We start from the raw sequence: 18,100 nt of genomic DNA, 5'->3' as shown, positions 1-18,100 counted from the left end.
TCTGTGCGTGTGGAAGGACAGTTTTTTCCCCCTGAAGGAGCCTATTTCCTAGGCAAAATATTCTAATAAAAGAATAATTGCTAAAAGTAGATCTTTTGAACTAATATTATTAAATTGTCTTTATGAATTAGTGTTGCGTCAAAGTCATATGTAGTATGCCAATTTAGCTCTCCAAACTTAACAGCAATATTTCCTCTCTCTGACGAGGCATTAGTTGAAATTTAGACACGTGTAATCTGCCTATAGCAACGTTATTCTTAATTGGGATGCTGATAATTGAGGGGCAACTGAACTGGTTCACAGAGGATTCACCCTCATTGAGGGCTGTTACAAATTTTTTTGATTATTGTTTGATAAGAGAGAAAATTAATATTTTTTATATTTCACATTGTCATAAGACATTCCAACATGTGCTTTAAGAATCACGTTTACGATGAACTTTTTTTAAATAAAGTATCGGTCCAATTTCCTGTTAACAAGCAGAGCTTTTTCCTTCCCTATAAGAAGGAAAAGCTCCCAAGTCCCCCCCCCCCCGCCCCTGCCAAATAACTTCTGTCGTCCTGTTTTGAGTGAATATTCAGCATCAGAGAAAAACCATCAAGTAGAGGTGTCTTGGATTGACGCTGCCTGCACACGCACTAAGAGTATGACTGAGAGCAGGTTTTCAGAAAGGAAGCAGGAGAGCACGGAGCATCTCCCTGGGGAAGGGAGTAGCACTAAGAAACAGCCTCCAGAGGGAGGGGGCGGCAGGTCGGGCGAGCTGATTACAGCACGAGCAACTCTGCATTAGGTCCCCCTGCCAGTGCCTTGTGTCGTCCTCACAACCATCCTGAGAAGTAGAAACTGTCCTCCTTTTGTAATGGAGTAAAGGGTGCTATGAAACATCAAGGAACGTGCCCAAGTTCACACAGGTGGGGGAGTCAGACTTGAAACCCAGGAACTGATCCCTAACCCCACCTTTACTCTGCTAGATCCCACGTGTGAAAGGCAAGCTTCCAGGTTTAGTGTGACTAGGACCCGCTTTACTTAAACATCACACCCAGAATGTGGCTTGATGTTCCCACGGTTTATAAAAAGCCCAGCGCTGCAGTGTCTCAGGACAGCAGGACACCTTCTCCTCACTACGTGTCCTCTGACCGTTCACCTGTGGTCTCCACGCAGATCAGTTTCCTCTTCTGTCAATTGCAAATGAGGGGACCCACCTCATGTCCTTCCCGCAGTTTCTGGGAGAATCAGATGCCACCAAAGGGGAAGAAGTTCCTTGTAAATGTAAACCTCTAAATTAACTTAAATTCATTGCTGTTTTGGGGGGTTAATTAGGTTTTTATTTATTTATTTATTTATCTCTAATGGAGGTACTGGGGATTGAACCCAGGACCTTGTGCATGCTAGGCACACACTCTACCCGCTGAGCTATACGCCCCGCCTCATTACCGTTATTTTGAACCTTCCTTCACATGTAGACTATTGTAAACGGAAGAGCTGTCTTTATTTTTCATTGCAGTATTGTTGATTAACAATGGTAGCTTCACTGTAACGATTGTCTTGAGTCTGTCATTGAACCAACACATTTCTTTCCCCTTCAAAATCCAGTTAATCAAAATTTGAATATCCTTCAGTGATTTGATAAAATGGGAGATGGTGCGCTCTGTAGGCGGAATATGTCTTCTAGGTGTATAAATCTTCTCGTGAGGAGACACGAAAGTCACTCCCATCAGGCGACACGAACCCCCATGTCTAAGTATCCGGGACGTTCCTTCTCCTCTGCTTGACTTTGTGGGACTGACCAGCTGGTGGGGCTTGTTCGTCCATGAGGAGCCGTCCCGTTTTATTAGTTGTGATGTTCTGTAAGTCCCAGCTTCTATCGCTTGCTCTCTAATAAAAATGTCTTTGTCTCCAAAGCTTTGCAGTTACCTGAGTAGCATAAGCAATGGAAAATAGCAGCCTTGTGTTAGGATAATGAGGCTTGGAAAGTCTGGAGACTTGAAATGCCTTCGTTTGTTTCAAAGTATTCTGGGTTTTGGTGCCTTTAGAAGAGAGAGCAGAGCCCCTGGCAATGAGGCGCAGCAGGAGAGTTTAACCCACGAGCCATGAAAGGCGGCACGTCTTAGCCCAGCCGTTTGACATTCACTTTATTTCGCATTCATCATCCCCGTAAAAATGTTTATTAAAAACCGCATTAATTTGAAAATGTGTTATTATTCGTTTCTGTTGCAGGCAAGGCTCTTGATTTCCTTTCATTTTTGTCCCTCTGGTGTTGTTTTTGTGCATTGTTTCATTATTGTAGGATGAGAATCGGGCAGAGCTCAAATGTGTCACATTTCTGCACAGCAGTTTATTAGAAAACAGAAATGCACATAATTTGTAATGTGGGGCAGCAGCGCCCTCTACCGTTTCCAATGGGAAAGCTCCGAAAAAACAGCCCTGGGAAGGATGCCTGAGGACTGGAAAAGGTTCAGCGTTGAGGTTTCATTGTCTCTGTGATTTTCACGATTTTGTTGCCTTTTATGCTTATCCTGCATCTTAAATCCTGTATCCTGTATTTTATGCTAATCTTGTATCGTAAATTTTAAATATTATTTCATCAGCAGTCATTTTCAATGTCAACATGATGCCCTCTTGAAGGGAGAACCCTCAACTCCTGGATCCCTAGAACAGCGACCTATTGTAACATGTGGGCAGGGCGCTACAGCATGAATTTGGGGGAGCTGACTCCAGTGGTATTTAAGCTTCTTTTCTAAAACAGTATGATTTAAAACATGTACAACTATGCTGTCTCTATTTTCATTTTGACTTCAGTTTGGAACTTCTTTGACCTTTAAAGCATGAGTCATTGCTCAGTCCTGAAGGTTGTGGTTACACAGCAGTGTAGACGGTTAAAAGAGTACATACTTTTTGGGAGTGATATTGAGTTCATTTATTCAACAAATACTTATTGATCATCTACCATGTGTTAATCACTATTACAAACATTAAACACCCAGTGGTTTAAAAAAACGTAGTGACAAACAAACCAATTAAAAGTAAGGTCTCTACCATCAGTAACTTACACTCTATCATGTCGAGGGAGCAGTGATGGTTAAGAGGCAAGTCCATTGATGGACAAAAGTCTCAGCCTCGCAGGAGGTGCTACAGGAGAATGAACTATAATGTGGGAGTGATCTGGAAGGAAGAGTTGTTGCTCTAGTAAAGCTGGCCCAGGCGGCATCTCCGAGCATCTAGATGACCTTCTCAAGGACCACCTCCTTGAGAAGGAGCCAACCAGAGTAAGAACTTTCCAACCAGAAGGGGCAGCATGTGCAAAGGGCCTGAGGTAGGGAAGAGCTGGCTGTAGTCAATAAACAGAAAGGAGCTGGGAGAAGAATCGTGCCAGAACAGGCTTTGGAGATGCATGGCTTTTATGAGCGTAGATGCACAGAAGGAAAATAATCAGCTGGTCACATCTCCCTTTTGTAGGTCTTAGGCATGTCTGTCTTTTGTCTCAGTGGTTAGATTATTTTGATGTGATGAAATTATTATTCCTGGGGATAATTCTAAAGGTAACATCATTTTAGCACTCCTTTTTAAAAATGTTTTACCGAAGTATAGTCAATCCTTTTTAATCTTTGCGTAGACAAAGAATAGACCCTTTGCCAAGAGAAAACGGGGGAACTGATAGAGCTTTCGCAGTAGCCCATTTCATTTCAATCCTGCCTGAATCCAGCGGACACCATGTTTCTCCTTAAGACAGACTCTCATCACATGTAAGTCATTCCGTCTCCCTACAGCTCACCCTGATGCTTCCTTTCTGATGGGCTACAGGTGGGATCAGATGAGCAGTTTTAACGGTGAAAGTATATGCTCTTGAAGCACAATGGGACTAATGCCTTCCTGCACCTGTACCCCATTATCCATCACTACCCCCTGTCTTTTATGTCCTTACTCTCCAACTTGACTTACTATGCACTGAGCACTCAAGGTGCAAAGCCAATATTTCAACCTCTAGCCAGGACCACCTCTGAAAGAAGTTAGGACCCCAAACACGTTTTGGATTGCTGGATAAAGTGGACAACAAAAATGTCTGATTAAAACATTTGATTCCTTGTTAGAACACTCTGCATGAGACTCTATGCATATCGTATCTCAATGGGAATCCAGTTCATATTCTTAACATCCCTTCCAGAAGCTTCGAAGGTTTTTTGTTTGTCTGTTTTCCTTTCAGCAAAGAACCTTAGTCTTTTTGGTCTCAAAATGACTAAAGGCCATGAATGATCATATCTTCAGAGAAAGTGAACCTAACCATTTATCTGAGTCCATGGAAAGAGTCATTTTAGTTCTTAATGAAAATACGGTGACTTCCTCAGATTTAAAAATGAAGACACATTGGACCTAGAAAATGAAGACATGGCCTGTTAATCATTTTTATTGCCACTTGTCCCCCACTGGGGTCATGGTGCCAGACAAAACAGCTGTTGCCAACATTACTGAAATGCTAGCGTCACCTTGTGTGGTCACACAATACGTAGACATGTATGTGAGGCAGCTGGGGTATCAGACTGGGAATGTGAAAAGTAGCACTTGGGTTCAATTCCCTAATTATTTCTCATTTTCTATCCCTCTGACCAGCAGCAGCGAGACATTATGAGCCACTTTCTGACTGCCTAAGTTTTTGGGTTTTTTTAACTAATTATGAATACACTCAGGAAGAAAAAGATTTTATGTTCTTCTAGACGCTGACTACCTTTTTTCATTTTGAGTCATATTATTGAAACCAGCTAGTGAGACTTCTTGTGGGGGAACGTACAGCTCAGTGGTAGAGCACATGCTTAGCACACGCGAGGTCAGGTTCAGTCCCCAGTACCTCCATTAAAAATAAATAAACCTAATTACTTCTCCCCTTGCCAAAAAAATAATAAAATAGTATGATAATAAATAAAAATAAAGTATTAAAAAAAAGACCTCTGAATGACATACATTATTTATAGTAATGACAGGCCAGAATATTTGAAATCCTGGATATATGGTCACCAAACTTGTTATTGGACATTGATTAAGTACCATTTCTTTGTGGTAGGTAAGCACTAAGGTTTTGATAAATCTGGCCTTTGAGAAATATTCAGAAAGGGAGACTTGTTTCCTCAGTAATCTTTGGGGTTTTTTTGTTTTTTTTTAAATTGAAGTCTAGTCGGTTTACAATGTTGTGTCAGTTTCTGGTGTACTCTTATCATTTGTTTTTGATGACATCATTTCCAGAAGTATCTTTATACAGTTTTTAATTTTGCCACTGTATGGCTCTCTGCAATAGCAAGAAAAGATTATCTCCGTTTTAACAGTCAGATACATCTGGCCTTGAAAAGTAGGGCACTTGGCTGATCCATTCAGTCAGACTGCTCCTATTTTGGAAGACTTGAAACACGGAAGGAAATTCTGCAGAAAATAAGACTTGAAGGGGCTTCAGTTACATCTGTAATTTTATTATAAAGTAAAACAATCTAAAGCAAATCTGGAAAATGGCTCTGATTTGCCAACATTGGGTTGTGGATTCATGGGGATTTGTCATATTATTTTCTACACTTTTCAGCATGTTTGAAATAGTCGAGATTTATTTGATGAAGCAGGAAAAGCATGTTTGTGGGGGCAGGCCAAGGTTAACATCACTAATTACTTCTTCACTGGCCTAGAGTGTCAGCATCTTCTCTTTTGCCTGAAATACTCTGTAGAATGGGGCTAAGTGTTTTAAAAATGAAGTCAGTAAGTCTTTTTTCCTAGAATTTCCCTGAGTGTACCCTCTGTAACCATGGGGTTCACTTTGTTACAGCAAAGTGTATTACAGCTCAGTTGTGACAGCAACCTGGATCCTGGCGAGAGACCAAGCAGCACTCAGAGGGTTGGAGAACTCAACTTGATTATGCCATCAGACCCAGAGGTGTTAACACTCCAAGCTCTGGACCCCGTCTGTAGGTTTACACAGGATTTTATAGGCTATCAGTCTAGACTTTGCAACATCATTTGCAAATAAGGTGTAACAAAGTGGACCAATCAGGAATGAGCTTTTTAGAAATGGACCAATCAGGAGTGAGCTGTATGCAAATGAGGTGTTACAAATGGACCAATCATGAGTGAGCTCAGGGAACCAATAGATTCTTAGGGGTAAGTTCAGCTTTCCTAGAAGCAAGCCGTTTTACAGAAGCAAAAAGCGAGATAATGCCGCTGGGCCAGGGAACCAGATGGCACTGGCAGGAAAGTAGTAGCCGTGACTGTGGGTCCTGCCTGTCTTTTCATGGGGCTTCCCACCTCAACTTGAGCCAAGAAATGTCCTTTGCAGATTTATCATTAGTGCATCTTGTACAGAAAGAAACCATAATGTCATATATTCATGTTGAAAGTGGAGGCTATCATCACCCCAAAATACAGCCTCATTTTGCTTTTTTCCAGAGCTATCCAGAATGCCCCCAACCATTCAGATTTTGCACGTGCCCTTGGCCTCTTCGGAACTTGGCAGCGTGCAAACCACTGCCATCAGCCTGGCTATCTTAAGTCCCAGGAGTTTGACTTGGAAATCACATTTTCTCTGCACAGGAAGCACTGTCATTCTACTAACACTTTTAAAGAGAGTGAATATTATCAGTTGCAGTAAATGGAAACTCAAAAAATTGGTAGGGGCAGGCTGTGCAAACCAACTTCCACCTGGATTTGGGTGGGTTATTGAGAGATCCCTGGGGTTAGACGAGGGGGTGGAGGCACAGCTACTCCCCAGGTATGTTTTGTTGTTGATGGTGAACTTTGGGGATACAAATAATTTATTTCACACATTTCCACTCTTCCAGTTCTCATGCCCCTGTGGCTTGTGTTACCTTGTAGGGGGTCAACAGTGTTACTTCCTGGGGGAGGAGACCCACTCTTGAGACTCCTGCTGCTCCTAATATTTCAGGAAGCTGACAAATAATATGTTTGCTGTTGCAGGACATACCAGGGAGAGACGAGTATAAGACATTTTATGGGTGGATAAGCAGAAGAGCCACATTAGGGGAGGAATCATGTTTTTCTACCATGCCATGGCAATCAGCCAGAAATGTCCCACTCGATCAATACTGCAGTGAGCTTTATACCAATGAGACTGACTTGTTTCATGGTATCAGGGAAAATCAGCTCCTTTAAACGTGATTTTTCTTCTCCCTTGGGAAATAAAGTGTTAAAAAAAAAAAAAAAAAGTATGAGCTTCATGGCCTAATGGAGAAAAGCTGCTTTTATGAAACGGGTTAATAATACTCATTGAATGCATTCACTGTCACAGCCCCCATCCTCCCACTCCTGTTCCAAAATGACAAGTGAAACCAGGGACTGTGCAATTTTGGAAAACAGTCGGGTCACATACGGAGTATTTTGCTTATTCATAACAACCGTAAACTGCCTCTGCTTGAGTTCCCTTGATTACACAGCTCAGTGTTCAGGCCAGAAGAGACAACCCCGGCTCAAGTGAGCACTTCCCGGAATACACAGAGGAATGGGTTTGAAAAACGTCCAAAGTGGCAGATGTGAAAAATTCTTATTCAAGAGCCATAAGCTGCCTCTGCCACCACCCCTCACCTGTTCATCGCGCTGCTTCTGAACTTCTGAACCAGGAAGGCTGGCGGGGTCTTAGACGGAGACACTTAGGAGCTATTGATCCTTCAAAGTATGGTGCAGGTATACGCCCCTAGGGGTGGGGGGAGAACCTGGATGAAACAAGAGAAGATCATGGATCACCGCTGCTCAGAATTTCCAGAGATTCACCAAGAACGAGCATGTGGCTGCTGGCTTCTAGTAAAAAGGCTCTATCTTTTAAGGCGACGTCCCCGGAAGATGCCCTTGGCACGTGCTTAAACTAGCCTATTGCCGTACCACCTAAACCCTTCAGAGTCCCAGCGAGCTAATGCACAGATCTCCCTTCCCCAATGAACACAATGGCCCGACTGTAGTCTTACTTGAAGGCCATTTCATTTTCTTGCTAAGTGTGACTACTGTCCCATGACTGTTCACTGCAATTTCACGCTCACAGTAGTCTCAGCCTGTCAAAATCGGCCCTACGCAATATTACTCTCTCAGTTAGCCAGTCTTTTTCCCAACCAGCTATAACCAGGTTTGTTTTTGCTTTTCTTCTACCATCTCATAATTGCTAAGACTTTACCCTTCATTGGTATCATTCGAACTTCAAAAGTGACTTCAGATGCTGGATCGGATTGCCAACTTCTTCGCGTTTCCCTTTCAGAAATCTCCCCCACCTTCTCACCCTGTAATCTAAGCCCTGGATGATTTTAGCTTTTCTTGTTTCTGCATGTGGTTCCTCTCTCTCTTCTCCTTACCTCTTCCCATTCCGGTCACTTTCCTCTTGACCTCTTCTTGTCATCCAAATCTTTGAAAATGTGTGTCTACACTGTGTCCCAGAGCTCTCTTGGCTTGGCCCTTATGCATTCTGTCCCTCATCAGTCGATGTGTGGTCTCTTACCTACTTGATTGTTTTAACCAGCATTAAAATGATGGATTTTTTTTTTCTGCTATCTGTCATCCCTCTCACTGTGACGCAGATAAAGGAAAGAGTGACAATAAAGCTGTGGGGTCAGGTCAACTTGGGTGGAACTCTTGTGTGTTACTGGTTGTACGACCTTGGGTAAGAGTTAACCTTTGGTGTAAGAGTCATCCCCACCTCACTGCATTGCTGGAAGAGTAGAATGCAGTATTTGTATCTGCTGTAGTTATTACTTTCAAAGGGTAATTGTTGTTACTTATTAATATCATTATCATTATCCCATTTTATCATTCTCTGCCATCTGCTCATAATTTTTCACTTTCTTTCCCAGGATTCTGTCCAGGGCCTCCTGTTTCTAAAGCAGAAGTGTTGATACTTTCCCCAGTTCTTTCATTCTCGTTCTCACATCGATTCTTCTACTTGCTTTGCCCCCTTCCCTCCTATTTCCCTCTGCTCGGGTCTTTATACTTCCTCCATCTAAGAATGCTGACAACCTGTGTTCATTGACCGACTCATCATGAACCAGAGAAACTCACTAGGCTCACTTTTCAGCGTGAGTGAAAACACTTGAGAACACCTACGGAGGGACAAGGGCACGTCCAGTCTCACAGCTGGGTCACGTGAATGAAGCATGTCCTCTGGTTGGCTTGAAACCCGAGTTTTCCCTGAGCTCATCTCACTGAGTCCCCACCTCTTAGGCTCAAAGTTCATCTTAAGACTTAACTCCATTTCTCAGAGCCTCGTGCCAGGACGTGAGCGCCATGGGCGGTTTAAGCAAAGCAGCCATCTTCAGGATCTGCACCCTCCTTTCCCGTCCCCCTTCCTCCCTTTGTGCTGTCTTCTCCTATCCCCCTCCCCAGGTTCCATCCCTTTACTCCTCCCCTTTTTTGTACCATCCAACTTACTCCCAGGAAGTACTCAGTGATCACTGTGATAACGGTCATGTGATGAGAGCACATCATTATCAATAAGAATACACTAGAGTTGGGGGGGAGGGCGTAGCTCAGTGGTAGAGCACATGCTTAGCATGCGCAAGGTCCTGGGTTCTATCCCCAGCACCTCCATTAAAATAATAAATAAATAAATAAACCTCATTACCTAACCCCCAAAAAAAATTACAAAAAAAATTTTAAAAAAAAGAAGAATACATTAGAGCAGAACAGCTCTTAGACTTGGTTCTACCATTTATTTATTGTGTGATTTGAGGGGCAGTCTCTCAGTTTTTCCATATCACATGGAAAATATAATAATGCCATCTCACTTAGTTTTTATGAAAATCCAATAAGATGATGTGTTTTGCAGTCACACTACGCTGCCATCTAAGAAAATCTAAGTGAAAGCATGGATAGAGTTACCCTGAGCTGTAAATGCAGAACATTAGCATTACAACTCCCGAGAACATTTGCATCTGAGCTGGTGATAAAACCCAACATCAAATGAACCAGTCTTTCCTTATGAAGTTTCAGGCATAAACCAGAAAGTGGGCGAGATCTTTTCAGAAATCAGAGCTCTTTCCTAGGAGCCTTAAATTTCACCTAATACGTACTTCCTGGCCCACATTTCCCATTGTAATTCCATTAAGGAGAACTTGAGGTCTCTCTGTTGAAATATAACGATAGTATAAACACTCAATCCATCCTCCCCTGGCTTCAGAAATCGTATTTCACAGTTTGAGAGTCTTCAGCAATTTGGGGGGGTAGGAGGTTTGGAGTGTTGGTATTGCCTCAGCCACTAAAATTTTGTAGCAGAGGCATTCTCAGAAAAATAATTTATTCTTATAATGACAACTGTTTAACTTAATCAAATCCCAAGAGACAATGAAAAACATTCATTTAGAACAAACAGTTAAGATAAATAAAAGGATCTGTGTTTAAAAGAAAAAGAAATTGATTTCCTAAACATTTTTAAAAGAGTATTGTTTATTTTTCTCTCAGAGTTAGGAGACAACTTTCCATGTTGTAATTCTGGCCAGAAATCCAACCACAAGCTCTTCTCTACTTCACTGGAGCTCACTGCAGCTTTGTTCTCAGTGACGTAGCCAGATTCCTAGATTAATCTGGATCTGTTGGCCCTGTCTTCTGTGAGTTTGGAAGGAGCAAGACCCCTGCTCAGTTTCCTACCATTTCTAACTGAAATTAAAACCAACAGGCAAGAAATTGGCTTTCCCCTCAAAATTCTTCTTGCAAGAGATTCTACTGAATTTTGTAAATATTGGGGGGTGCGAAGGAGGTACTGTATACACTTCCTATGTTACGATAAGATAAAAAAGATTGAAACTCCTTGTCTTCAAGGGCTTTTCATTCCAACTGGAAAGACAGATAAACCACCATAGTCAGCGTAAGTGTGCTTCACCACGTTACATGTGATGTTACAGGTGGAAATAGATAATAGAGAGAAAATGACATTAACTGTATATTGAAATATGCTTCATCTCACCATTTCTATGAATGAAGTTAGAGTTCCCAAAAAGTATTTTTAATACCAAGAGAAAATTCATTACTGATTTCCGCCTTTTCTACCAGCCATTGGCAAACTGGAAATTTTTCTTGACAATTAGCACAAATGACTTTTGAATCACAAATGTTCTGTCTGCTCTTATGGCAAAGCTCCTTTTTAGCATGTTTTGAAGAATATTGATGAGAACAACTTTCTTCACAGAGGTTTTTGATATTTTGAAGGTTGTTGCTGAAGTTCATTAGAACCCCACAGGGCCAGAAAGCAGCTGTGTACATCCTGAAAATATGGTTTTGTGAATCTTGAAAGGGGCGACTAATGAGAGACTGGAGAGCTCTGGTGTGGGGAGATGAGTGGTACCCAGATGGTGCGTGGAGGCTCAGTCAGCAGTTCTGAAGAACCAACGGATGCTTTCAGAGAAAAGGGAGGAAGGAAGGCAGTTCAGGACGGAGGATCAGAGAGGGAGCAGAGTGACGGAGGAGCCATGCAGGTCTTGATGCAGGACATCGGGCTGTGTTAAAGCTAACCCAAAGGCCCTAGGCCAGACTTGCATGGGGAGCTCACAGCAAACACCAGGGAAGGGAAAAAAGGCAAAAGTGGATTCTTTGAAATCAAGGCACTGCTTGAACTGGCTGAAAAGTAAAAGTGCAGCCAAGACCAGGACTGAAGGAGCTTTAACATAAAACTTTTCCCATCTTTTAAACTTCGGGAATCTGTAGCCAAAGCTGAAATCTAAGGAGATGATCGTGCAAACAGCTCATCATTTTTACACTATGCATCTGATGACGCTGGTGGCAGACATTATAATGTTTCTCTGTTGTTCACCTCTAGCAAGATTTTAGCTAAAAATACAAACAAACAAAACAGCCAAACAAATAAAAAACCTTTTTTAAATAACTTCAACTGCCACTAAGAGTATGTGTTCCCGAGCTGAATGTAGCTTTAATTCACTTCACCACACCAGGAAATAACATCAGGCCGTCTCCCCACACCAGGTTTACAGACGTCTCAGACGATCACACATGGGCACAGGTGGGTTCTGAACAGGTGTGTCTCCCTGGAGTTCATGAGCATTTTAAAGCTGATAACTTTATCTGTAACTGTGTGCTTATCACATTAACTAGATGTGCTACGTCTCCCAAACCAATACAAATAGAGCAAAGCAGACCTGCATAAAAGATAGGCATTGTGTAGCCATGATACCTGTACAGCTGTGTTGCAGGTCACAATCATGAGCAGGATATTGGGACATTTTTCCTTTTCTTAAACCTTCAGCTGATTTTCCTAATAGAGCTCTGGAGAGGGTTAGCCAAGGCTGATGTATGCGCCAAGGCTCGCCTCTCTTCTCCACTGGGTCATCTGAGGATCTGCTTGAAAAGTCCTTACAAATATCAACCTCAGAGAAGGTGACCACTCAGGTACCCTGGGACATCTCCTAACATCAGGTGATGCCTACAGACCTGTCACTTATCACAAGCCTTTGACTTCTCCCCCCCTTCCACTTGGTGGATAGTCTACAGGACTGACAGCTCTTGCTAAACTTGGAGATGAATGACGGTCTCCTCCAGCCGTGCTGTGTATCAAATTATAAAACAGATAGTAGCACGTCTCTTGCGGCTGTGGCTATAAGACAGGCACCAATCCTACTACTTTCAAGTCTGCGTTGTTTTTCTGACAGTCAACAGAGATTGCTCTTGCCTGTGCATGCAGGGTGTTTCCTCTGTGGTCACTATCCCCTCGTTGATTGAGGTTGTCCTTTCTGGCGGTTTCAAGACAACCCAGGGAGTCACTGCTGCTCTGACCGCAGTCAGGCAGGGGTGGAGCACTGCACACCCGCGGCATCTTCCAGTCGCTGCCGGGTTTCTCCGCCCTTCGGGAGAGTTTGTCTAAAGTGTTGCCCGCAGATTCACAGACTGTTAGCTGTAAACCTCTGTTGCATTCAGTTTGGAATTTGTGGTGCCCGCAGTATCCCAGGGACTAAAAGAACAAGAAAGAAAATGTCATCATAAATGCTCATCAGCAGATGAACTGCTAGGACCTCAACCTTCAGACTGACCTCATCTGCAGCTCATGTGGAGCACTTCTTTGTGGGTGTGGCATTTTAGGGCCAGAACAGAACACATGAAAATGTGGAAGGAACTTCTGCAAGTTTGTTAATCTTGCAGGTATCTGAACAACACTGTTGTCAGACTTTTCTATCGGCCAGTGGCTCTGTTCAGCGAGCTGTGCCCTTGCTGTTGTTTTTAGAGGGAAGAGTGGCTCCCAGCTGTCCTGTCTCCTCTGCCCCCAGTGGTTTTCGCTATAGCAAGAGCAGGATTCTGGGTGAGGAACATATTCTGTTTCTGGAATACAGCTGTAGGCTACAGACAGATAAACAGTTTGCAAAAGACCAGACCCAATTCTTACCCATTTTTTTTTTCAAAATTAGCATCATCCCATTGTTTTTACTATTCTCATTCACACCACAACCTGTTCTGTGCCAGGCAACCCCACCAGGCTGTTCGTTCTCCTCTGCTTTCTCCTAACTGCCTTACAGAGCCCCTTGGAAGCACCCCCGCTTCTTATAGCCTTTAAGCACCTACTCTCCCGAGCTCTGCAAACAAAGAGAAGGTGTACTTGAGTATAGTTGCAATTGGGAGGAATTTGGAGGAATATTCAGGCATAACCTCTCTATCACTGGTGGAGAGACTGTATGAAGATAGATCCAAGAAAGAGAGAGGGGGGGCCTCTCTCAGCTCTATGAAAGGACTACATCTAAAGGCAAGATGCTCGTTTCCTCCCCTCTGGCTCCAGGCACAGTGCTGACTCACAGGAAGGGCTAAACACAGTTTTACTGACCTTTTATTCCATTTCGGTATGGTAAGTAGTACGTGGAAGGGTGATCACCCAGTATTCTTCAGGGCATGATCTGCATGATTTTTAAAAATTACTGCAAAAATTATTTTAGGCTCCAAGTCCGATTTTAAGTTAAAAGAGGAGAGTAAATAAGAACTCAAGTTTCGGCCCCGGCTACCTACATTAAATATTAGCCCTCCACTTACGGTAGGAGAGCAGGGGGGAGTCTTCAGTCAGTTTGCAATTTCAAACCCTCATTTTCCATATCTTCAAATTACAAATAAAGAGCGTACATACCTCATGGTGTCCTTGTAGAGATTAAAGGAGTTAATCTATTTGAAACCCTTGGTATGATGCCTGGCACACAATACATACTATATAAATGTTTGCTATTATGATTTGATTGATTCTTCTGCTCTGGTTGAGACGTTATTGTTTTGCTCTATTTGGGAGCCCCAATTGTTAAGCCTTTCACTTTTAGCCAAGATAAATGTGTCTGAAGCTAAATGTACCCATCACATCACTATTCTTTGATCTAATTGGCCTTGTTGTCAACACACATTCACCATCCACCAAATGCCTACTGTACATCGACCCGTAAGTTACCCATTGATGCTACTACATACAATGTCTAAAATGCCTCCTTACCTCATTAGGTCATGGCAGGAGCATCAGTGTGTACAGAATCTCCTGTCTCCTGACTTTCAGGAGTGAGTTCTTAGGGGGAGGGCATAGCTCAAGTGGTAGAGTATGTGTGTAGCATGCACAGGGTCCTGGGTTCAATCCCCAGTACCTCCTCAATAAATACATACATAAATAAATAAATAATTTCCCTCCCAAAAAAATATAAAATATAAAATGAAGAAAGAAAAATAGAGTGAGTTCTTAACTTGCATCTTCTTGGCTGGAAACCTTGTGAAACATCTGCCAACCCAAGGATGTCTTTCCTCATCACATCCACGAACTGACCTGGAATGCTGCACACAACGCTGACTGATGGAAAAAGAACATGAAAAATATAAAATGCCATGAGAATTCTTTTCTAATGTTAGCTCAGTTTTGATTTCAGCCAGGTAGCAGCACCATTTGTCTTTCCAATCATAGTCGGCACTGTGACTCACGAGGCCCCATTATTTTTTCACGAGTTACACCAACCTGCTTCTGGCCATCCATCACTACAGCTTGGTGTCCTCGACATTTAATGGCACAATGCAAAGGCTTCATGTTAGAAGAGATCTTCAGTCACAAGCTGTTTATGAGAAGTACCCGTCATAAATGTTAACCAACATTAATCTTTTCAATATACCTAAGGTGTTACCTATATCAGTGGGCAGCAGCCAGCTTCCTTCAAATGTTTCTTCACTTTTCAAAGTTTTCCTCACCTTTTTGAAATAATAATCTTTGTATAACAGTGACTTTGACTGGCTCGGTCATAATCTTTTGGTGTCTTATTTTCTGAGATAAAATGTAGAGAACTTTGCTTTTATAACATTTTCTTTCTTTCTAGGAACTTTCAAGATCTTGATGAAATATGCAGTCTCTTTTCTGAGACAGCTGAATCTCTCTTGGTTGGAACAACTTAATTTAAAATCATGCTAATCTTTGCATTTTCTTACATCCCTCTCCCCAAAATGTAAAACTCAGAAAAACTTAGAAAACTTGTTACCAAACTTGGGATCAACTGCTCAGCTCTCAAAAATCAACACTTGAGAGGGGCAGTGTTGATAGAAAGAAAAGCTGCTTTTCATCAGAGTGCCAGCAATCTGGGGAGATGGTGGACTCGTGTCCCCCAAAGGCCATCTCCAAAGATTCTGTTCAGCTATGAAAGTTTTAAAGGGAAAATAAGGACAAAATCTCAGTTAATCATTGCATAAGGCTCAGAGTCATTGCCATCCCCCTGCACGCAGGCTCGTCGACTTCTTATGATCTTTCTTTAGATGTTACCTTGTTCACACAGTCTGTTCGTGAGGTGACTAAAGAGGAGCTGGGGAAGAGATCTGGTCGTCTGTTAATGACTTACTCTCCATTTCTACTTCTTTGATGTATGGAGAAAGCCAACAGGTCAGGCAAGGTATTGTGTAATCAAAGGATTTGAAAGGTGTGCTAGGACTGGAGATGGGTGTAGTGTGAGGGTGCCGGGTCTTAGGTTAGTGATCAGACAAAAGGGGCCTCCTGCAGAGAGCTCCTTCCTGCCAAACGCTGCTGACAAACTCTTCTCTTCCTCTCTTCCTGGAAGTTTTAGAGACAGACAAATGTCTTCTTTCCTATCCACCCAAAGCTCACCATAGTACTTCGTGGATAGTTCCACGTCAACTGAAAACTCCACGTATTTAAATGTATGAAGCCTGAGGTTATGTAGTAGATATCATTTTCTGGCCTGAAAGTCCGTATGCAGATCATTGTCACCCAGCTAATTCAAAAAAGTAAAGCAATAAAAAAATACATTGTGCCTTTATTTTTTTTAAGTTAATGACCCGTGGGCATGTATTTCTATAATACGTTGATCAAAGCCCTATAAGACGTGTCAAAAATAAACTGAAGCTCTTAAGCCTCTTCCTTGAGGAGTTTTATGGGTATGATTCCTTTTAATAAATAATATGCCGATGGCTCACCTCCTAGTAAAATGTTAGACGTTCTCACTTAGGAACTGTCTTTGGATTCATGCAGGATTTAGCCTAGAAATGCCTTTAGGAAGCTGATGATAAGTGTATATCTATGTAATTCTCTATTAATTAGAATACTTGACTAAATAGACTCTTTCTCTTAACTGTAAAATTTCAAGGGTTCTTAGCAACGTTATTTAAACACACATTGTTTCGGTAAATGTTTACGTACATCTTTGATTTGTTTCTGATACAGGGACCTCCTGGAATACAAGGATTACAACAGACTCTTGGCGAATATTATCTCAAGGTATAGCTTCTTTCATTCACATCTTATATAGAGATTTTATGCAATGGTATTTTTGGGGAAAAAAAATCTTAATTCCCAAATGTTCAGACTTCAAAACGTAACCATACATACTTAGCATCTTTCCATAATGAAAATGTTTTTTAAAAAAAACTATTTTGCTCAGCGTCTTTTTATAAAATCAAGATTTTATCGTTATTTTAAAGTTTATTTCAAAATTTGAAAAACTTCATGCCAAAAATTAACACAAAAATCATGTTTCACCACTGATGGTGTAGTATTTCTAGCCTCCCTGAGGGCAGAGAGAGGTGATTTGCTATCTTAAAGCTCTGTGTAGTGCTACTGGTGACGGATTTTTTTTTTAATCAAACCAACTACAATCTCAAACCAATATTTACACACTACAGGTCAAGACTGGAAACCCCCCACTTTTCAGGAAGAAGCCACTTTAACTTCCCCAAGAGTTTTAAATTACAGTTTGTTTGGATCGAATATCACATAGGGGAGTAGCGTTTTCTCCCAATTCTTCAAGGAAGCACAACAGATAGAGAAAGGGTGTTGGTAACTAAGTGAGACTCAGAGACCTAAGTGAAACCATTGACAGGCTCATCGTTCAGCACATATTTGGGGTCTGATCACTTTTTGTGGGGCATTCTGTCCGCTGATTAGGATCTTTTATCATATCCCAGCTTATTCTTGATAAGCTGCTGGTGAGTACTGGCACCAAACCCAAGGAAGCAAATTTGAAGACAGCCCCCCTTTTATGTCTCTCCTGTGTCTCCCTTTCTGTAAATTCCTTTGATGACTGTTGTTCCTCTGCTTTAAAATCCCAAAGAAGCACTCTGTGCCCATGCCAGCAGAGGCCTTGCAGAGAGCAAATGCTCAGAAAAGAGTTTGTGAAATGACAAGCTAACTAATTCAAAAACCCCAATTCTTCTCTAATCAGATTAAGTCTAACATAAAGACTTCGATCATTTGCGGTCGATAAATTTAAAATCAAAAGCGTGGAATTACTCAGCACTAAGAAGAAACGAAGTCCTGCCATTTCCAGCAACATGGAGCGACTTACATGGCATATGCTAAGTGAAATAAGTCAGACAGAGAAAGACAAATATCATATGATATCACTTATATGTGGAATCTAAAAAATGATACAAATGAACTTATTTCAAAACAGAAATCACAGACATAGAAAAGAAACTGTGGTTACCAAAGGGGAAGCGGGTTGGGGAGAGATAAATTAGGAGTTTGGGATTAGCAGATACACACTACTGTATATAAAATAGATAAACAATGGGGCCCCACTGTATAGTACAGGGAACTACATTCAATACCTTGTAAGAACCTATAATAGGAAAGAATCTAAAGAAGTGTATATATACGTATATAGAACTGTCACTTTGCCAAACACCCGAA

General features: G+C 41.8%; 1 protein-coding gene across 1 annotated transcript in view; it reads left to right on the top strand.

Annotated features, from left to right (window-relative positions):
- Positions 1–18,100, top strand: part of COL19A1 (collagen type XIX alpha 1 chain) — a 323,156-nt gene that overhangs the window by 207,413 nt on the left and 97,643 nt on the right. The window contains 1 exon segment of the mRNA XM_032484458.1: positions 16,634–16,687. Coding sequence (XP_032340349.1) covers positions 16,634–16,687 — 54 coding nt within the window.

The sequence above is a fragment of the Camelus ferus genome, chromosome 8 (assembly GCF_009834535.1).
Source record: "Camelus ferus isolate YT-003-E chromosome 8, BCGSAC_Cfer_1.0, whole genome shotgun sequence".
Lineage (NCBI taxonomy): Eukaryota > Metazoa > Chordata > Mammalia > Artiodactyla > Camelidae > Camelus > Camelus ferus.
This window is presented reverse-complemented; position numbering and strand designations above follow the sequence as displayed.